Source organism: Homarus americanus, unplaced genomic scaffold, assembly GCF_018991925.1.
Source record: "Homarus americanus isolate GMGI-L3 unplaced genomic scaffold, GMGI_Hamer_2.0 scaffold24694, whole genome shotgun sequence".
Taxonomy (NCBI): Eukaryota; Metazoa; Arthropoda; class Malacostraca; order Decapoda; family Nephropidae; genus Homarus; species Homarus americanus.
Genome location: NW_024732780.1, coordinates 7,349,990 through 7,373,140, shown reverse-complemented (window position 1 = coordinate 7,373,140; position 23,151 = coordinate 7,349,990). Strand labels below are relative to the sequence as shown.

At 37.8% G+C, this 23,151-nt stretch overlaps 2 protein-coding genes across 6 annotated transcripts; one reads left to right on the top strand and one right to left on the bottom strand.

Moving 5' to 3' along the window:
* Window positions 1-1,895: 1,895 nt before the first annotated feature.
* Window positions 1,896-23,136, bottom strand: LOC121869019 (peptidyl-prolyl cis-trans isomerase-like 1). Of its 4 annotated transcripts, none has more exons than XM_042370085.1 (4): window positions 23,006-23,136; window positions 2,894-3,027; window positions 2,329-2,526; window positions 1,896-2,028 (listed from the first exon to the last, which is right to left on the bottom strand). In XM_042370085.1, the coding sequence occupies exons 1-4, from the start codon at window positions 23,008-23,010 to the stop codon at window positions 1,913-1,915; spliced, it is 453 nt and encodes a 150-aa protein (XP_042226019.1). In that variant the 5' UTR covers window positions 23,011-23,136; the 3' UTR covers window positions 1,896-1,912. The 4 variants fall into 4 exon arrangements, with proteins under 4 accessions (XP_042226019.1, XP_042226020.1, XP_042226016.1 ...); XM_042370086.1 differs by lacking the exon at window positions 23,006-23,136 and adding an exon at window positions 7,054-7,072; XM_042370082.1 differs by lacking the exon at window positions 23,006-23,136 and adding an exon at window positions 6,766-6,997.
* Window positions 7,110-18,976, top strand: LOC121869018 (phosducin-like protein). 2 transcript variants are annotated; one of them, XM_042370080.1, is made up of 8 exons: window positions 7,110-7,233; window positions 14,037-14,241; window positions 14,533-14,658; window positions 15,736-15,866; window positions 17,060-17,165; window positions 17,856-17,969; window positions 18,276-18,400; window positions 18,840-18,976. In XM_042370080.1, the coding sequence occupies exons 2-8, from the start codon at window positions 14,056-14,058 to the stop codon at window positions 18,943-18,945; spliced, it is 894 nt and encodes a 297-aa protein (XP_042226014.1). In that variant the 5' UTR covers window positions 7,110-7,233; window positions 14,037-14,055; the 3' UTR covers window positions 18,946-18,976. The 2 variants fall into 2 exon arrangements, with proteins under 2 accessions (XP_042226014.1, XP_042226015.1); XM_042370081.1 differs by lacking the exon at window positions 7,110-7,233 and adding an exon at window positions 7,339-7,471.
* Window positions 23,137-23,151: the final 15 nt, after the last annotated feature.

Sequence of the window (23,151 nt, the reverse complement as noted above, 5' to 3'; positions counted from 1 at the left end):
CATCAAAACATTGCCGAGTTCTTCACCCGCCACCCACCACAGCCGGCCTAAGTCAGTGATAGTGATAATTATAGTGAGGATATGGACTTTGAGGGGTTTGACAAAGAGGCCCTGCAAGCCTCTGTGGTGGATAGTATACAATTGATACAAGTGATACAGGTGAGGGCCAATAAACTGCCCTCTGCCTCGGAACCAACCCCCCCATCCCCGTGTGCCCAGCCATCTTTTCTACTAATGTAAGTGTTAAAAAACCTAATATTATTGATATTTCTCTTAATTATTAATTGTGTGTGCATACCATCATAAAATTAAGAAGTTATTTTTACTACAACGTAGGTATTGTGTCTGAAAAAGTGGAGTTTGGGGGTCGGCCCGGTCTCTATTTCAATTAATCCCATATGTTATGTTGTTCACTTTACGCTTTTTGTCACTTTCCGCGGTACCCTGTGGGTTGAATTAACCGCGTAAAGTGAGGGTTCACTGTACTGTATACCATATGTATACTTGATGGTTCCCTTGACTGGGTCTGGTCCTGCCCTGGGGAGGCACAGGTTGTAGTGGAGAGGTGCAGTCCAAAGTGGATTGGACACAACTATTTGAATTTGCTTACCTGGTATACAGGAAAAGATGAGTCAGGGTATAGTATCAGTGAAATACATAATGAAAAATGTTCATGAATTTATCAATTTTATACAGTATGCTGTGTGAGGATTGGCTGAATTACTTCATGTTTATATTCTCACAAAATAACATCAAGATTTAAATTACCAGATTTAATCCAATATTAAAATGAATGGTGAGAGACTTGACATCCAAATGGTTGAGCAAATGGAGTACAGGTAAACCTCGAAATATGAAGGGGTTAGGTTGCTAAAAAACTCATTGCTAGGTGAATTATCATAGATAGGGAGCATTATAACATTGGGTTCAATGGGATGCATTCCCAGCCAGTTCCTAAACACACATGTATCATCAACAAAACAATTTCTACTGCTACTATCAGTACAAAATATTTAAACAACACTCACCACCTCGTGACAAATAAGCCTGGTCATCATCACATGTTCCCTTCGAGGCTAAGGGGACTCCTGTAGGTGGAGACTTCACTCTGACTCCCACACAACCTCTGGGGAGTCTCATGCTGCTTAACAATGTCAAGCTTCACCTCAGAGAGACAGTTGTTTTGGCCTTCCCAGACATTTTCAAAGTTACACTGCTCACTTCAGTCACAAAAACAGAGCGAATGATGATAACAAAAACAGTGATAGTGGCCGACACTGCTCACATTTTCACAACAACAGAGTCGATGCACTTTACAGTCACAAAAACAAAGAAAATATCACTTCACAGTCGGCATAACACAGGTCATTCTAAGTGTTAGTGTTGTCCTCTCACTATATAAGAAAAAACCACATGCTGGCCAATAATTGTGGAACCACGCGATGGCAGGTTTACGATCGACAAAGAGCCAAACACGGCTGTAGTGCGTTGGTAGGGTGACAAGTGAAGGTAGAGAGCGTCGTACATAGGGTTAAATATTGTTTCCTTAAAAAATGTCACCGACTTAATGCAGAAAATTTGTATATGCATTGCTGGAATCCTTGTAAGACAACAATTAATTTGAGTACTGTAAGTATATACAACCCAGACTTTGCACTAGATAAAAAAAAATCCAACCAATGGACATCATTAAAGGAGTTATTTTGATCGTATACAGTGAGATGGTCTTAATTTATGACCAATGTTAAAGCGGAACATCGCCGATCGGAATATCGTATATCATGGTTACCTGTACTGTACTGTACTATACTGTACTGACTCGTCAATGAAGAATTCGTATTTGTATCTTTTTTTTTCACTATCTACTAGTGTCAGAGGCCATAATGAAATGTGAATTAAGACAAAAAAGTGTTTAATGCATTTTAACATAGGCACGTTTTATCTTAACCGGATCCACAGGTCGATCATTGTTGTCCGTCTCAATCAGGCCCATCCTCTTCACCACCTGCATCCCAGCCGACACACGACCTACATTAACAACATTACAGAACAAAATTTAGTCAGTGACTGTGTTATGTAAAAATTAATATACAATACAGTATGTTTAATTGATATACCTTTCTCATAGTAAAGAAAACATTGATATAAAGCACTTAAACCATATTATACTTATCAATGTAACTTACCCTCACCTTACACCTAACATTTATGATAATTGTCACATCTTATCTCAACATTTTCAAACAAATCTTGGTATTCCTTTTATCCTATAGTACACTAAAACACTCCTGGTACAGTACAACACAGTATCATAGTTACACCACTTACCAAATATGGCATGCTTCCCATCCAGCCACTGTGTAGGAGCCAGAGTAAGAAAGAACTGAGAGCCATTTGTATTTGGTCCTGCGTTGGCCATGGACAGTAAGCCGGCCCCCGTGTGTTTTAGTTCGTCGTGGATCTCGTCGTTGAAGTGTTTGCCGTATATTGATGCTCCTCCTCTTCCTGTACCTGTTGGATCCCCACCTGTGGACAAGACCTCAAAATAAAGTGTACAGCAATCCTGGGGTGAAAGTGTACAGCACAGTGTATACTGGTGTGAAAGTGTACAGCAGTGTATGACTTGGTGGTGACTGGTGATGCTGCTCTGACTGTAATCTTGGTGAACAGTATAAGTATTTGGACATCTTGTTGAGGCAAGGAACACCATTATATATATACTACAGCTGTAAGAATGAATGACACTGACTAAGGAAAGGATGTGTTTAGTCTTTAATGTTCATTCAGGTATAATTTTACATTACACAGTATAGCAGCAGGAAAAGTTTTATACATAAATAAAATAATCAAGAGGAAAAATACTGACAAAATAAATTACAGTGTGTTACTCTACCTTGTATCATAAAGTCTCTAATAATTCGGTGAAACTTGCAGCCATTATAATATCCTCGCCGGGACAACTCTGCAAAATTTCGACAAGTGTTGGGGGCGTGTTTCCAGTACAGCTCAAGGGTGACCTCGCCCATACTGCAACCCATTATTTTAATGTTAGTGCGCAAGAACCTGTCAACATATTACTGATACAATACAACTAGACACTGAGTACAGTGACTTCCATAACTGGTATATATCATTGCTGTACTTTATATAGGGATAAATATAGCTACGGGAGAAATAAAAAGGTTTTCTAAGTGACCCACAAGTTTCCCATGTATTGATGCTGTACCTGAAGGCCAATATAGTCATGTAACACATATACAGTAAACACTCGATAACTCGAAATTTCATATAACTCGGCATGGATATGGTCTCAGAATGTGCAGTATTAGTATAACTCTGGAAATACTGAGATGTGTAAAATTATCTGGGAAAATCTCGGCAAATCTGACCACCTGCATCACCTACCATGATGCTTCATTCTTCGCCTGCAGTGCTGGTAAGTGACTTTTTACATTTAGTAATTACATGTAGTACACATATATGGGTTGATAATTTTTTGTTGTTGCATTTTTGTAAAAGGGGAGAAGTGCCTCGAGAAGTCAGAATTTGGGATAACTCAGCAAGGCCAGAGCTCATATGTGCCCAGTTATCGAGGGTTTACTGTATTACCATTTCTTCAAAATTATCTTGAAAAGTATAAAGTTTCACCACAAGTCTACCATATCCAGGTGGCTGATGATGTCACTGTTGACATTTGTGCTGCATCATCCACCTAGATACAGTATAAGGCTTCAGTCAGCTGTTACCAGACACAACAGCACTGTACAGCTCCTATGATACAGTATTACCCTGTACAGGTCTACAGTAAGTGAAGCCCACAGGTTTTAAGGCCTGTATTGTTGATATAATGTTACTACTGTTGTACTGCGCACATCATTGTCATCCTTAGAATCCCTTTAATTCATATTAAGCTACATAACATTCAAATCCACCGTGCTTGTAGAATCTCAGAAAACGGGAAACGTTGATAAAGGATAACTCACCTACTGAATGTTGATGTTTGTTCTATACAAATTGTACCCAGGTACGGTCAAATAATATTAAGTGTATGTACTCATAGTGTTAAGGAGAACTCAAGGAGCTATAATATGGTTGGGAAAGTCCAATTGATATGGACTAGTGTACTATAAGGGCTAAGTGTAGATCATGTTTGAAGGTCATACTATTTACGTCTGAACGATTAGTGAGCATAGCGACCGCAGATATCAGATGAAAATACATGAGAACAATGATCTGGAAAAAGGATAAATGTATCAGACCTATGTGAAGTGTTGGAAGCGATCCAGAAACTATGCTTCAAAGAGAATATCTTGTATACCCACGCCATGAAAATATGACGCTAGGCTTTGTTTGGGTTGGGGCCTTGGCTGCCTCGGGCGTGCCGCATTGATATTATAACCCAATGAATTTCCCAAGGGAACTAGCAAAGCAGAACCTTACTTTAGTTTGTAATTTAGGATTAAGATATATAATTATAAGGCATAAGGTCACAATAGATAGGAAAATGGAGATGTGAGAACCATAAAAATTCAAAAAGAAAATTAAAGATTGGAAACTGTAGGCCTAGTTCAGTGAGAGACGCAAAGCGTCGCCCTTAGTGATGCCCTGACTTCTCACCAAACAGGTACCACGAGTTCACAGCGTCAGCCAGTACCACCACTGTGAGGAACGCACCATGTGGGGTGCGTCTGCTCACAGTGGTCATGCACCTCCACTGCAAATCTGTGGATACCCTACATATCACCCTCCAGGATAGGAGAAAATTACAGTATACTGTACTTGAGAAGTTTCGCGGTCGCTACATGGCGCGACTTCCTAATGCCAGGCATGGAACCAGTACTGGTATGATTACCTGGGAAGTATCCCATCTGCTCATTAAGAGAAGTGTAATGAAAATAATAGTTGTTCTTCTGATGAAGGCCAACTCTTTTTGTAATGTAACAGGTGATGTTATACTCTAACAGGTGGTGCAGTCTGATGTGTTTGGTGTTATGGTAAGAAGGAATGACTGAGGTAAGGAGGTCAGTGATTGTTATGAAGAATGAATATGTTAATGGTACTCAATTGATGTAAGACATGTATCAAGGCGTAGTGTAATGAAAATTATAGTTGTTCTTCTGAGGAAGACATGCGTGATGTTTCACTCTTCTTCCCACTATCGATTTGGTCAATGAAAAACTCAACCCAATGCCTAGCTTACTCTGCCCGCTACCTAACGAGCTACATACTGTCCAGGGGGGGATCTAGTGGCAGCGACCTTAAAATTAAGAATAGAGTTAAGTTATCCCCTTAGAATTAGTGACCCCAGAATCTAGCAGTATACCACACCTCAACAACTAATGTCTTTACGTGCATACAAAGGTCAATATAAAAATTACAGCACATTATTACATAATACAAAACTAATATATGATATAAAACTGTGCTTTAAGGTGTGATATCAATTTGTTTTTTTACCACAAAATCTTGAAATATGCAATATATTTTTTATTCCTGAAATATATTGTAAGAACATAAAAGAACATAAAATTACACCATGTATGGTAAGTTCTTTCTGTTTAATATACCAGGGGGCAGAGCCCCATGGCGAGGAAATCAGGTAAGGTTAGCTAGGTTTGTTTGGTTAGGTTAGTGAGGTTTTCTACACTGCTTCTGCTGCTTATTTTTCTTACCAACTAAGGTTAGGTTACATTTAATTTAGAAAAACCCACTTTTTAACACATATGCACGAACTACGACATTGTCTCTCATAAAACAGTGAAATAATGACATTTTACAAATTTTCCTAAAAAATTGGCAGTGGGTCAGTCATCATTAATTTACTCTGTACAGTATTGTACAACCTCAAGAATCTGGAACTCAGGTACAATTTACTCAAGATTCCTTGGTGTGTACCGCTCGCTGTCGGGGGTCCGACTAATTACCCAAATGTAGCCACAATGAAGTCAAATAATGGTCCTACAAGAATATATCGGACTGCCAATCACTTCTCGACTAGTGTTTGGAGTCACGATGTCACAAAAATTTGGTAAACTTAATTTAATCTGAATTAATAGATCGAGTGCATGTACCGTACCTAACCTAACCTAACACAACTCAGATTAAATTAAGTTTACCAATTTTTTGTGACTTTATGACACCAAATAATAATCGAGAAGTGATTCACAGCCCGACTTACACTTGTAGGACCATCATTTGACTTCATTGCGACTACATTTGGCTACATTTGTGTACAGTAATTAGTCAGACCGCGCTGTCGGTGTTCTGGCTGTGTACTGCCACGTACGAACATACATAATAAAATGTTCAATATCTCGCTTAAACGTAATTTGGGTCACGAATGCCATTGGAGAAATGCAAGTGTCAATTGTAAATAAAAAATTCCAGAAATTCGTTCAGTGGTAACGAGTGAAATAATACCCTTTATTTAGGAGGGAGATAGGAAGGAACTGGTTCACAAATAGGGTGGTGGACGAGTGGAACAAGCTTAGCAACTTTGTAGTAAATGCTGGAACTCTGGAAAGTTTTTAGAGGCTAGATAGATTCATGGATGATAGAGAGTGGTAGTAACTCTCGACAGGGGCCGCCATGCACAGGCCAACCGGCCTATTGCAGACTCTTGTTTTCTTGTGTTCTTATGTACTTACACTGTACAGTACAGTAAAGTATACCCAGTCTGCAATTTAGACAATCATTTAGTCTCCAATTAATATTACTTGCAGCCTTTGATTGTTAATGATAAAGATAAAACGTGGAAACACTCACGAGGTTTCTAAGACAACATAAGGCGGCTGCCAAGATTTGTCTGGTATAGACATGATTTACTTCACTAATAAGTTACTACAGTACAGTACAGTACAGCATATTGTATTGTACGTTAGTTGTTCTCATCACTCACTACAACATTTAAACCTGTTATTAACACGCGTGGCGCCATCTGTGGTATAAATGTGTAAATTTGGAATAGTTTGACACAACACCTATACCACAACCAACTTTATCTAAAAAACTGTCTATATTAAGAGTTACTTGTACAATATTAAACTATTTTACTGGATGATTTATGAAATTTTTGCCCTAATACTGTGCGTGCAGTACAGGGGAAGGAGGGAGGGGCTGGGGGGTGAGGGAGAGGGAGCAGGAGGCGGTGACACACGATCAATAAGTTTCAGAGGAACAAGTTTAGTGATATGAAGCTTCCACACAGCTGAAACTTTTGTATTAACCTTGTAGGTGAGTTATTTCTCGCCGTGCTTCACTTACTCTTACTACTTTAAGCTTTTGTTAATGCGGTAATACAGGAGGTAACTTTTTCCAGCTAAACTACGCAAGTCTTCAAGAATTCTGCAGAAGGGACATTGTTTCTCAAACAGATCGAGTCAAATTCATTGTAGAGTGGGGGCCATAGGCCGGGTATAGTAGACAGCAACTGTATACTGTACTGGTGGTTGGCTGTAGCTGTATCCTCTTGGTGAGTCCTGGAGTTGTTCCTGGCCCAGTGTAGTGGTCTGTATATGTGGTCTGAGAGCTCCACCAATTAGGTTTGGGTAGGATAGCTTAGGCTAGGATAGATTGGATTAAGTTGGGTCTGGTTAGGATAGTTTAAGTCATGTTAGGATAGGATAGGTCAAGTTAAGATTGGTTAGATTGGTTTGGTTAGAATAAGTTAGGTTAAGTTAGAGTAGGTTAAGACCACAAAAATTGTTATACACATAAATGCAAATTATATAATTATAAAAAACTTACCTAACTGAGGAAGGTGTAAGAGCATGCTGACTTGGGAAGCAGATAGACTGTAACACCAGGACAGTTGTGTTGTCCAGTATGACACTACCAAACATGGCAAGTTTTCAACAGGTACAGTACTACAGCTTTTTCCTGTACTAACATTAGACAATAAAATTCTTAAAATTCATAAAAAAAAGACCAAACAGCTAGTGAGCTGATAAATGATGACATGAGTGTCATCACCCCCCCAAGGAAAAGGTTTGGTGATACATAGAGTATTGTACAGGAAGACAATACATAGTGCATATAAACCAACAACTTGTGGAAATATTTCTATAAAAGATGAATGCTTTCTTACCTCATGAAAAGCACAAGTTGTTTGGGAGGAACAAGTTTCCACAACACTGTATTAGTTTTGCCATTTTTACCATCCTGAATGAATGAATATATGTGCTGTTCAGTTTATACATCTACTGGACAGTGTTGAACAGATTACTGTTGTAGGGGGGGATTAAATTGTTTTTTAATTTCTTTCTATTATATTATTTTCTTATTATATCTGTGTAAGAGGAGATATCTTTTCTTTTGTATATTTATTTAATTTTATATTTTATATTTCTCTTTTCTGTTATTATATATTACATCTATATCATTATATTTTCAAAGTTAAAATATTTTTCTTAGTCTTCATTTCATTATTCTTATTATTACTTCATTTCCATGTTTTACTTTTCTAACTTATTGTTTCTTTCTTTCAGTGTCATTATTTGTTTCTTATATCTTCCTCTTACTTTCAATTTATATCAATGGCTTAGTTATATTCTATACAATGGATTAACCTGGGCAACCATTTAAATAATTATTATACTCACAAGGGTAGACTGCCACCACCCAGGCTTTTATTAGAATATAACTGATATCATTAAGGAGTTAGGTAGCGTGTTAGGCACGAGCTGAGTTATAGTATTTTCTGAGAAGCAAGTGTTAGGAAGAATAGAGCGGTGATACTCTCACTTTACTTATTCAATATTTATTAAAATCAAAAGTGAATAAGATGATAATATTAACACACTCAGACAAAATGTACCACTAGGTCTTACTTTATAAGTAACAAAATAAATCTTCGATTCTTTGTTACACATTAAACAACTATTACTGTATATTATTTCTTTAACAATAAAGATGGTTATTCTTCACACTTGACAATAACAGAGATTAATGAACAACACGGACATGTACCAGATCTCAATTGGTGAGTATACACATTGATAGTCTACTCACAACACACATAACCAAATTTCATACTTTGTAATATCAACATATCTGGCTTTAATAATCAACTGGGGATGATCATATTTCTGCTAATTATCCCCATTCATATAATAATAATAATAATAATAATAATAATAATAATAATAATAATAATAATAATAATAATAATAAACGGTTTATTAATAGAGTTGCAGCTGGTGGCTGAAAATATACAGACTTACATTTGATTTAGACATAATGATATAATATGCATTGAATACATTTACAGGGCTGTACAGTACATAAATCAGGAGTTGTTTATTATTTTAACAATAGATGGGATGATGCTGTTCTTATATCTATCGGTGCGGGCTCTTATGGGCTGTATTTTGTTGTAGTGGCGGACTGTGCGAGTTGGGTGGGGGGGCTGCAGGTGGCAGAAGGTGGCGATGACGAGGATGGTGCAGTAGTCCCCTGCCAAACCTTTCCAGTGCTTGGTGGTGGAGGTCACTGAGGGATGGCATTTCCAGGGTGGTGAGAGCGTTGGTGTAGCCGGAGTATTCTGCGTCGAGCATTATTCTGCAGGCCCTTTTCTGTACCTTCTCTAGCTGACGTTGTTGGGTGATGTTGAGAGAAGACGACCAGGCTGGTGACGCATATGTAAGTTTGGGGAGAATAAAGGCGTTGTAGATGGTCCTCAGCTCTGGCGTGGGTGTCCCAAGTGACCTAAGTCGTCGTATCATGTAGAGACGGTACGAGGCTGCCTTGACTGTGTTATTTACATGAGCCTTCCAGTCAAGTTTGTTGTCTATAGTAACACCCAGGAGTTTGGCAGACCACCAGCTGGAGAGGATGGGCACCCACTGTGACTGCTGGGGCTTGTACTGGAGTGGTGGCGGTATTGATGTGCATGACTACGGTTTTGGTGTGGTTGATGGTGACCTTGTTCTCCGTAGTCCATGCCTGTAGCCTGTCCGGGATGCCTTGTAGCGATGAGTAGTCTGGTGCGGTGTTGTCCACTGAAACCCCGACAGTGCAGTCATCCACGTACTTCCACCTGTGAGGAGCGTCCGATAGAGCGTCGTTGATCAGGATGAGGAAGCACAGTGGTCCCATCTTGGTCCCCTGGGGAACACCACAGGTGAGGTGTTGGAATGTAGAGACCAAGCCCTGATACCTCACTGCCTGGCGACGTCCACTCAAGAAATCAGTGAGTCATGAGACCAGGAACATTACTTGGCACATATAACCGAGATTAGTACACCAGGTTCACATCGCTGGTGTTTTACACAACAAATGAAGCTTGGTATTAGTGTCGGTTGCATTCTGACACACGGCGAGAGCTCATCTCCCACGTTTGGTTTCCAGGCGCGCTATTCCCTGGTTTTAATCGCACTGAATTAAAGACATCCTTCGGTAGACATCTTGGTTGAAAGCAGCTACCGATCCCCGGTAGCTGCGGGTATTCACGTACAACTCCCCTGGGCCTGAGAGACAATGAAGAAGCGTCACAAACAGTCTTAAAAAATAAACTCGATCACAAACGTCTGGCAGCGCCACAGACGATATTTACGTTACGTTAATTCTTTACATGGCACATGATAATTTCACTAAGTGAAAACATGAACACTGATATTCACAAACTTCAACCGAGTTAAACTGACTTAATATGGGGGGCGTAAGACATTAGTGCACATACCTGAGAGACAATGAAGAAGCTTCACAAACAGTGGCACGTATTCGTTTATATACAGGCTACCTGGCAACTCAGTCATGCCAAACGGGCAATTCACACATTTACATATTTTTCATTTACATCAGTTGCTGTACATTTAGCTATGAAAATCAGTGCCATGGATCAGGTGAATTTCTTATGTCTATTTTTACAATCTAATCAGAGGTTGCACTTGCCAGTCAAAAGTGAAATGGACATTAAATGCACAAGCTGACCACGTTTTTCTTACGTTCTCGGTAGAAATACAAACAAGGGCCCTCTATGGGTATACGTTAGATCTTGAAGATAAGCAGGCTGGCATATTATTTTCAGGAGAGTAATGACTTTCTAAATATACAATTGACAATAATTTTGATGCAAACATCAGATTCTCTGATGATTGGGAATCAAAATGATTTGACTTCAGTATCAATTGGCAACTCATGGCATCTCCAAGGGCGATATTAGGCTTTGTCACTTTTACTTGCAAACTCTACTCAAAACTTATTGACAATTTTCACTAACAGTAAACACAGTTGAAGCTTTCAACATCACTCACAAGGGATCTTGAATGTTTCATCTGTAATCAGACAGACAGCTACTCCCCGACTTACGACCTACTCGACTTACGACCACCCGCACTTACAACCTGCCTCAGTCGTACCAAAATTTTGTCAAATTACGTATTTTCGAGTCCCAACGTCAGTACTGTACACAGACAAAATTTTCATTTGTAATTCACTTTAAAATGGCTGGCAAGCTTAAAAGTAAGAGTTTTGTGGTGCTGAGAAGAAAAAGGGACACCCATTTTATATTTTCTATGTATTATTTAAGCATTTTCGGCTGACGACCATTTTGACTTTCGACCATTTCGACTTACGACCTGGATTTGGGTCCCTAACCCCGTTGTAAGTTGGGGAGGAGCTGTATATTAATACACTATAATATTTTTGTGTTCTCTCTCTATTTCAAATTTCATATCTTGAGATGAGATACTAAAGAATATCAGAGTCTCAGCGAAGAAAATATAACAGAGAAAAAGGAGGACTTGGGCGTCCTGAAGCGATAAGAAAATGGACGCCTCAACTGGGGGACTCAATAATAAAGGCATAGCTACATGTTTTATGGGCTATTGAGCATAATATGAATCGTTTATTATTTATGTTAACCAACATGTACGACTGTGGTCATTACACTGTATACAAACTTAAAGAAATTATAAAATTACAGAATAAAGAAGGTTTTATTGAATTTTGGTTGTGGCAAATCACATTAATTTTGTAAACAAATAAAAACATGATAGAGTATAGATAATGAGTATAGTCCCCTCAAACTGTCCAATTATGTTTAGGTACTGTATTTCACAGCTTCATGTTAATGTTGTAATAATTTACAACATTGCATATTATTATGAACCACTTTAGGAAAAACTTAAATAGAATAAAACTTATTTCTTACCTTTCAAATATCACAAACAGTTTGGAGGAATTGCAATTTTCTATTGGTACTGTATTTTATATGAAGATATTTTTTGTTGATGCATCGCCGCTATGTTTAGGGTTAGACTGCTGATGTGCTTTGTATTTTGCGGCGTAGAAGACGCGCTTTTTATTACAAAAATATACCTTGAAAATTACCATGCGTCTTCCATGACGCTAGTTGATGGGCTGTAGCAGAGGTTTTCTTTGGGTCAACTGAGATCAGCCCCTTACAAAGACTGTTACCTCATTATACTTAGCAATTACAAGTATTCTCTATACTATAAAACAATTGATTTAACTAATATTGTTGATATACAGAAAACAATTGATTTAACTAATATTGTTGATATACAGTGACCCCTCGTTTAACGAACGCCTCGGTTAACGAACTGCCTTCCATAAGGATCTTCAATTCGGTTAACGAACAAAAATTCGGTTAACGAATTTCTTACGAACCGACCTCAACATGTTTTCGCTTGCACTGGCCGGGCAACCAGCTTTAGTATCAGTCCGCCAATACATTAATCGGTTCTAGGGCTTAAATTCCTAACTATTTTAGTAAATATCAAGAAGTTTATACTATTCAATAATTTTAAAAGTTTAATATTCAATTTTTTAGTCATTTTAACAATTATTGAACATAATTGAAGGTAAAGTGACTAGTTTATAGTGCAGCATCCAGCCTCTTAACACAGCAAACAGGCGTTAGTCTCTCTCTGTTTTCACTGGAGGTAACATCTTGCTTGAGACTCTCTTCAACTAAACGCTTTTTTCTGTGTTTCCAAGCAAATTATTGGTCATTTTGAAATATATTTTACAAATTGATAATATATAATGCAGTGCAGTGTTGATTTAAAGAAAATAATCTTGAAATACACCAAGAGAACTAAAATTTTATGGGTGAAATGGCGCCATGGGGTGACTTCTCTTCTTCCTTCTCCTCCACCCCCATTGTAATTCCCATCATCATCATCATCATCCAGGAGCCTTCTACATACACACCTCAAAGTAAGTGAACTTTTCTACCATTTTTGTTGAATTTAGGAAATTTTCGGGGAGCTGGAACCAATTACCCAAAAACCCATTGAAACAATGGTTTCGGTTAACGAACTTTTCGGTTAACGAACGACCTGCTGGAACGGATTGAGTTCGTTAACCGAGGGGTCACTGTACTGCGAAAAATACTATTACAGGTATTTACTTACTCAGTAGGTAAAAAAATATAAATAAACGGCTGCAGCTACACAACCCTTGCTGCTGTGCGGTTTGTTTACTAATGGCAGTGGTGCGGCAGCGCCATCTATTGAGGAATTGCGAAAGGTTGTCTACCTGTTGTTTGCTTACCAAAAATCTTAATTCAACTGATTTTTACCGAGTTGCTTTTTTACTTCTTTTTTTTTAAATAAACTTTTTTCTTTAGACATTGATATACATGTTTACATTTGCTTACCTTCTACTAATGGAAAATAATTCTCGTCATTGTCATACCAACAAAATCAAGAGAGAGAATGTAAACTCTACAGCCCGCTAGATGCGGAGGTGACCAGATGTATAAAATGAGTGCTGTATTGAAGATTTCCACTTCTCATACAGATTTTTTATTAAAAATTGATGAAAATGACAACTGATAAGCAGTTCTAAGTGGTGATATTCAAAGAGGTGTGTGTACTTGTGCCAAAAGGGCTGTATATCAAGCAACAGTTTCACTGGTGTCGGTTAGCAAGTATAAAAAGTTTTTTCCTAGAATTACATTTCCAAAATCAGGGTGCGTCTTCCATGATGCATCGTCTTTTACTCTGCAAAATACAGTAAGTCCTTCCCCGTTGCCCTAAATACTGTAAAATTTATTGTGTTTATTACAGTGTGAGTTTGTAGGGGACCATGGCAACACTAGACGACCGCTTGTTAGGTGAGAAACTGCAATATTATTGCAGTAGTTCGGAAGATGAAGATGGAGAGGAGGAGGAGGAGGAGGGAAAGGAGAATGACTCCAGCCCTACAGTGAAGGAGGCCAGTCTACTCCCACAACATCCTGAAATCAGAGGTTGGGAAGGGGCTTCTACTAATGTAAGTAAGATTCAGTTACCATGAGAGAGTTTGGAAAGAAAAAGTTTTATTTTATGGTATTTAATATGTGGATTCTAATTTTATTACTGTAAACTTTGTGGAGGAGAATGTGCTTGAGAATTTTTTTTTATGTGCAGTGGAGATAAACAGGAGGTCAATAACAGTACAAGTTTCTTTTAGTCTACAGTATTACATTTATGAAGAGTTCTTAGTGGACCTAAGCTCCATAGATTAATGTGTGTGTTGAACAATACTTCTCTTGATATACATTATGGTTATTATTACTGACAGACTGGACCAAAGGGTGTACTGAAGGACTGGCAGCGGTTTAAGCAGCTAGAGTCAGAAAAAAGAATTGAGCAGGAGCGAGAGCGTATCTTGCTGGCCAAGAAGCTGGCACTCTCCTGCAGGTCCCATGTAAGACCAGTGTCTCTTTCTACAAGTTCACTTAATGAAAAATTACAAAGGATTTATTATTAGGACTTAGCTAGCAGCTTCTCCAGCACTCCTCAGCCTGGGAACTTCTGTTTATGTACAAGTTATTTTGTGTTCTTTGGCCAGTCGACTACTGTACAGGCAACTGGAGGTTCATCTTATCTCCTTGCCACAGTTTCATCCTAAAAATGTGTTTATAAGGCAACTTCAGAAATAGACATCCATTTTTGTGTTAAATTAAAGATTGTGATTATTATTATTATTATTGTACTGTATTCTGTTTTCAGTTTTGCAGCTTTCAGCCTTAAGGGTTTTTTGAGATTAAGAACCATTATATTGTAGTGTAACAATAAAAGTTTGTAGTGAAGATGTTTGAATCATGTGTTCTGCAGTACAGTATCAGATAACACACACAACCAACATGTCTTTTTTTAAAATATTATAATTGTACTGTACAGTATTCATGTTTTAATTTAAGTATTGATTGAATACGGCTGCCGTGGCTGAGTGGATACAACACTTGCCTCTTGTTGTAAGGGGTGTTGGTTTGATCCTAGCACACTCACAGCTACCGGTATAGATGTGTAATGTACCTAACTTTACAAGTTAGGGAATTGAAGGTGGTTGAGTGCAGAGGCAGCCACACCAATGCCTTATTATACAGTACAGTGAACTGTGCTGTATAGGAGCCATTTTTAATTTCATTGGTTGAATATTACAGTACACTATAGTTATGTCACTGACTCTTCGAATGGTTATTTGTATTGAAAGATGAGCATCTCTGTACTGTACTGTTCTGTTCTTGAACTACTGAGATGACAGTCACACCATTTTACAATAATAATGATATTCCACACAGTATGAATCAGTTGGGGTGACAAGTAAAGTATGACACTACTGTACTGTTCTAAATACACGACTCACTACTGTATCACTTAATATTATTTGCATAAGAGGAATGTAATCTTACCGTTACAATATTTTTTCTTGTAATTTTATTCTCTGAATTATAAAGTTTTACTGCACATAATGTTAACTTACTTCTCACATCTGTTTCAGCTGGATGATGAGAAAGACAAAGAAGAGCAACAGAAGGATAATGAGGACGTGGATGGCCTGATAGATGAAGAGTTTCTGAGGCAGTACATCTCTAAGCGGATGGAGGAGATGATGGTGACTACATCTAATAAGTAAATTTCTACGAGTTTTATAATGTACAAATACAGGGCACTGTACTGTACAACTAGACCTGGTACACATGGGTGGGAGGGTTACCAGATATTCCTAAAATATTCTCCTTAGTCAATTTTTCATAAAACAATGCATATTGTCTCCCGATACAAAAGTGGAGATATAGTACAGTACAGTACATTATAGGGGAAAAAATTCCTAAAATGTCTTAAAATATAACAAAATGCTGCATCACATTGGTGTACACAATAAAAATAAGATGAAAATGAGCTTAAGAAGTGAAATATAGTACAGTAATAATTTAAACCTGTATTTAAAATGGTACATGTACTGTAAACAGTATGAGACAGTAAGCCAACATCTATAATAATTATATGACTCTCTCTAGTACATTGACTTCCATTATACAGTATAAAGTGGAGATACAGTCTGTTCTCTACAAGAAAATATCCAACACTTGATCTCTGATGAGTTAATAAGTCATCCTAAATTCCCACTTTGTATGATGCAAATGCCAACTCCTTGAGCTGTGACAGTGCTGGCTCAAGCATTTAGCCGGGTGTGCTATGTGCTTGCTGCTTATTATTGATTTTATTTTGTTTTCATGATTCTCTCAAACAGACATCAAAGTGATAGACCTGAATTTAAGAGAGACAAAAGGAAATGTAAAGTGTTAAATGTAAAAGAAAGGTGGAAATACTGTGTTAACTGGACCAAAGACAGTCTTTGAGGTACTGAACATTCCACAGAACTATGATTACACTGTAGGCTGACCTTAAAGGTTTAAAAAATTTGCATTAAGCCATTGGTGAAAAATGTCAGAACAGAGGGGCACAGGTACAGTATATATAGTGTGTGTGTGTATTATAACAGTACAGTGGTCCCCGGTTAACGAACGGTTCGGTTAACAAATTACTTTCATAAGAATCTTCAATTCGGTTAACGAACAAAAATTCTATTAACGAAATCCTTACGAACATCACATTTTGTTGTGAGCATCAGCTGATGGGTTCGCCTGCCAATTCAGAAATCTGTTATATGTTTACATTCGTTTCCAGTAGGGTAAATATCAACAAAGTTATGCTCTTTAATATTTTTGCATTTTTTTAATATATAAATTATTAGTGATTTTAACATTTATTTAACATATTGATTATAAATGCAGTATAGGGAACTAGTTTTTCTTTATCAGAGCTCAGTTTGGTCGCCTCATTACACTTGAGAATGGAGAAACATTTTTGGATGCTGTTGACAAAGAGGAAGCTGGAGTGACCGTCATTGTGCACATCCATGATCAGGTAAAGTACTGTCATTGCTCTATTGTTGTAAGGCTATACTTTTATTTTTGTTTCATCCAGTACCAATGTATACCTTCATCCACTAGTGTAGGATAGATGGATCATGCAGGAACACTTCAACATAACACAGTCTCTGTTTTGCATAATTTATTATTATTTCCATTACACTTATGTTCTACATTACTGCATTATCATCCGTCAGTCCTTCCTGATTACTTAAACTTGCTTCTCTAATAATTTTACATCTAGACAGAAAATTATGATCAATGTTTTCCCTTTTGTTGTTATTTTCCACCTCAGAGATCTTGCTTGTAAATGTAATGAAAAGATTCAAATAACTACTGTATGCAGTGCAGTATATTATATTATGATAAGACACATTGTCTCCAATAATGTATAAGACACATTGTCTCAAATAATGTATAAGACACATTGTCTCAAATAATGTATATGCACTGCTTGCTGGTTGTCATGAAAATTGTGTGACTGCTTGTATTACTGTAGAGCACCAACATTGTCCTCTCCTGTTGATGTGTGAAGTGTCCCACAACTGAGGACAAAGTTGCTGTTGTAATACTGTACAATACAAACACTCATGTTGTCTCTACAAAAATCTGTAAGACAGTGTGTATACATGTTTCTGACACTATACAGAATTTAACATTATTGTAAATGATTTCTTCACATCAGGAAGCCATGGGGTGTGATGCCATGAATGGGTGCCTGGCCTGTCTGGCACAAGAGTATCCTCATGTTAAGTTCTGTAAACTACCAGCTTCTGCTGCAGGTGTCAGCAGCCACTTTGTAAGTTCACTGCTAATTTTGTTAACAGTTTATGGTTCAAATTTAAAATGGCAGATTTGTAAACCATGGTTATGGTTGTAAAGTCTTTTAACTATGTGTTATATTGATGTAAAAGTATGATGATAATCTGATAAGTTAATTTGTTTCAACGTACTGTAGTACCTAAACCTGTCATACCTGAAGGTTTATCAGTTATTTTGTACAGTAATATATATATATATATATATATATATATATGGCATTGTGTTATATGGATATTTTATAAACTAGTTAAAGATTGTAAGTTATTTGTCTTTTGTTGTACAGAAAGTTACAGGACTGCCAGCACTTCTTATATACAAGGCAGGACAGATGATGGGAAACTTTGTACGACTCACCGATGAGTTTGGTGATGATTTTTATGCCACAGATGTAGAATCTTTCCTTATTGAGTAAGTATTGTGTAGTGTAGTGGCTGTTATGTGAGATGCAATTACTATCTCAACTCATTTAGGGTAGTGGTGCTGGTTAGTGGTACTGGGATTTCATTGACTCCACTTTTTATTTTCTCTATACTTGTACAGTATAGTACAATATTTTCTATAATCTGTGTTTCTCATTTTTACAGTTTCCTGAATGAGTTAGGTTACAGGTTGCTGTTAATATACAGTACAGTATTGCTTTATCCGATATGTTATAATAACTTTACCTTACTGATATATGTTATAATAACTGTACTTTACTGATGTTATAATAACTTCCCTTGTTTGTGTGTCAGATATGCTCCCTGGTATACTGTACTGTTGTTTATTAAAAATCTTAATTTTAAGCTTTCAGTTAATTTTTATTTATAACTGTGGGTGACTAAATCATTTCTGTTGACTCTTGCAGACATGGTATGTTGAGGGACAAGTCTCTCATTCCTCCGGGGATCAAGGGTCCAGCCATCCCAAATGATGATGATGATGACGACAGTGATTTTAGTCTTGATGATTAGTTATTTGTGTATGGTTGTTGACTCACTTAATCCCCCTGTAAACTGTGGTTACTTAGGCAGGCGACGTCCCAGGCGAGTTATCGGCTGATTTGCGTCACTATTTTACTGAAGTGTCTACACATATGGTCATTGTTGTGTAGATGTATAATAAATTGCTTTGGGTCTTTGATAGTCCTGAGACACTTGAGGTTTAACATTTGAAATTACTTCAGAAATCAGTGGCTTGTATGTGATGTAAGAATGTGAAATAACAGGCAATTAAAATATAGGAAAGAGAAATGTAGCTTAATTATTTTATATTGTACTACTGTATGGTACTTAATAAAGTGAGGTTTTATTTTGTGTATTACTATTCCTCCTTAGAGATACATTGTGTACCATATTGTATATGAGGCATTGCCTAAGACAGGGACTAGCTCTCCACGGTTGAGAAAATCTGTGTTCTATGGTCCCAGAATCCCTGGCTTTGCTCGAAAGAATGGTGTGGGTGCTGCTCGTCATTATCCTAATGAAATTCCAGCGTCGTTCAGGTAGTAGAAATCTATTTGTATTGGGCGTAAGACAGTGGGGAATGGGTCGAAGCATCCCTCACACCAGCGGCTAATCAGCGTAGCCTCGAGATGCCACCAGCCAATGAGCCTCTGCCCCGTGGTTTAATGTTTATGGCATCTCGTGTGTTAGCCATTCTTCACTCGTCTAGTGTATTTTGTGTTTAATATTTATGAATAAAGAGTTCCTCAGATGGTGTTAATCAGCCAAATGCCAACCTGTTTCAGGGGTAGATCCAGGAATATCAAAAGGGGGTCCAAGTTTTCGTCGGGGGAACATGGTGAGCAAGAACCCACCCAGTTGGAGGGTTTTGGGGGGCTATAAGCCCCTCCCCCCAGACACTTTGAGCTGTTTGTTGGCCACGTCCCTCAGGCCATTACGGGCCCAAAGTTGCCCCAGACACAAACCGATGCCCTGGAGCAGGACGGCGCGCATAAAACTAGTTTCCTTACCTTCAATTATGTTCAATAATTGTTAAAATGACTAAAAAAAATTAATATTAAACTTTTAAAATTATTGAATAGTATAAACTTCTTGATATTTACTAAAATGGTAAGGAATACAAGCCCTAGAACCGATTACTGTATGGCGGACTAATACTACAGCTGGTGGACCGCCAAATGCAAGCGAAAACATGTTGAGGTCGGCTCGTAAGAAACTCGTTAATCGAGGGATTGCTCGTTCACCGAAGTTAAGAATCTTATGGAAGGTAACTCGTTAACTGAGGCGCTCGTTAACCGAGGGACCACTGTATATATATATATATATATATATATATATAGATAATTTGTAATTCACATCCATTCTGTACTCACCCTGAAGATGTGAATTACACTAAAAGTTTTCTTTTTCCTTGTGGTTATCAGCATATACCTAGATCACCTACAGTGATTTACTTGCATATATATATATATATATATATATATATATATATATATATATATATATATATATATAGTAGCTTAGTAGGTTAGATTAAAGAGGGTGCAGATGACTATAATCTCTGAGACAACTAACTTAATTCAGTTATATCGGAGGTAGAGACTTCTAATTTGGCTCCCAGCTCACAAGTTACATAATATAACCAAATACTAACTTTTTCGGTATTATCGTCTCATTGGTTCATTTTAAGTACAGTATATAGATAACACATTAAAAAATCAACTCCTGTCTTTATATCATGAATGTAACTATAGGTATTGCAAACAACCAAAACCTCCCCTACAAGCACCGTTTGTTGCTGAGTAGCTGAACCTTCTCGAATTCCCCAGCCTACGCCTCCAGCACTGCCTACGGAGCGGGGGTCAACTATCTACCCACGCCTACCCCTGCCTTATAAGACCTGACACCGCTGTGACCAGCCTCTCTCTACTCACTGCCACCAGCAAGCAACACCTCCTCCTCCTCCTCGCCAGCCTGGTGGCTCCCGCTCCCGCCAGCAACCTTGGCGTCCCTCAAGCTGCGTGTCCTCCCTTGGGCACCCTCACCAACCAACTCTCTCTACTCAACGCTTGTTACCATACAGTGAGCACATTGTGAGTTTCCTTTCTCCATCCCATCCTGAGTGTGAACCAATATCTCATAACCCCACAACTATGCCTCTGGACGGCTGAGACCTTAACGTACAGAAATCACCCGCTTTGTTCAGTTAAAAGGATGGACAACTAAAAGTAATTCACTGTATAAACAATATTCAAAAGTGGTCTCTGATGACTTGTTGCCTTTTAATTCTGCCTTGCATATTTATTTGACCTATATTTGGGATTATATGCAAAGCATCCATTTCTTCTTCTCCTACCTCTTCTGGTAATAAGACCCTAGTCATTATGGCTATATTGTGAAGCACAAATGATGAAACAATTACAGCTTTGGTGGTGTTGAGCTTTGTCCTAATACGCTAGTTGATCCTAAATAGGCAAACCGCCTCTTAAGAACCCCAAAAACTCTTTCAATGGTATTTCTTGTTGTTATGTGACTTCTGTTGTAGGCCTCCTCATGTTGATCACGAGGATTTAATACTGGAGTCAACAAATACTTCCTGCAGGGATAACCACTGTCACCAAGGAGATGTCCAGGCATCAAGCCTTCTTCAAGTGTGGCACAAATTAGACTATTTTAAAAATCCTGCTGTCATGTACACTACCAGGCCAACGAGAAACATTATAAAATAATAAGTCTGGTCCACAGATAGCCTGAACATTAATTGAAAAGAACCCCTTCCTACATTGAAAGACTTCAGGGTTGTTGCATGTTGGCCTTAAAATTGCTAAATGAGTACAATCTACAGATCCAATGACTCCCGGCATTGTAGCAATATTATAAAAGGCCTGTACTGTTTTGAGTAAATCATTGCCAGCAGGAAATTTTATAAACTGTTCACTAAGGCTGGCTATTGCTCTCGAAACACTTTCAAGATACAGACTGACACAGGCTTGAGACACATCATAACAGTCTCCAATTGCTATTTGATGGCTTCCAGTCGCCATGCAACGTATTGCTAATAGAACTTGTAGGTTTGGAGGAACAGGACAACCTGGAAAGAAATCATTGTTTTCAGAGAAAACAAATTTATAAATGCCGCAATTTCAATATGTTTTATAGCGAGACGGTCGTATTTATGGCAAATGTTGGAAAAGGTGTTAGAGTATTAGTTAAGTTAACCTAACCTAGCATAAATTATCACCTGCCGTGGGCGAACTTAATTTTACTGAGATGGGGGAAGCTGCTGTGAAGTCCTCTATATTAGCCAAAATATTGTATCATATATGCTTAAGGCACATTTTCATTAAATAATCAAACTCCAGCTTCCAGTGAACTTGTTTTATTATGCACCTTATTCAGCCAAATGGAAGTTTACCAAAACGAAATAATGTAATTGGTGATGAAAAATTAGAGCCTGCAGTATTTCACATATTATATCATGATCCACTGTATGAAAGGTGTTTTTGTATGTAATATTACCATCCTTGTCATAATGCCTCCCAGTGAAATTTGACTACCCATTTTGATATTTTTAGGCAAAAACTTCCCGTTTATATTTTCCAGATAGAAACTCACTTATAAAACTGCTAAAAAGTTGCATTAAGTAACTTTAATGGACTTAATTTATTAATATGTGCAACATAAAGTTTTGAGATGATTTTCTGCCAGTGAAATTTGCCTCTATCCATTGGAATATTTCTAGGCAAGAACGTCACTAGTTTATATTTTCCTGACGGAAACTCACTTATAAAACTGCTAAAAAGTTTAATAAATTACCGTAAATGTGCTTAAAAGATTAGTACTAGCGTTAGTAAGATGGGATGACTCCAGCTTGCCTTGGACAACACAGTGTCTGGCAGCACATCTCTTACCTCAGTCGTACTATGACAGGGAACAGCTTCTGCACTGTCATAATATGGGCCGTAAAACCAATAATGTAAAAAAAAACATTTGTAAAATTACCAATACGTGTTTCTTTGTACGTTAATCGTATTGACAATAAAGGTGACGAAAAGCAGCTCACAGTTACCTCATCAAAGTTAGGTGATATTAGTTCGTTTTCATGCCATCACACTCATTCGTGCGCTGCACTAAAATGTTCTTCGCATTTAAAAATACGGCTTTCGACATAAAGATATTCTTCAAGGGAAGATGTTGTTTAATAATATGGCCGTA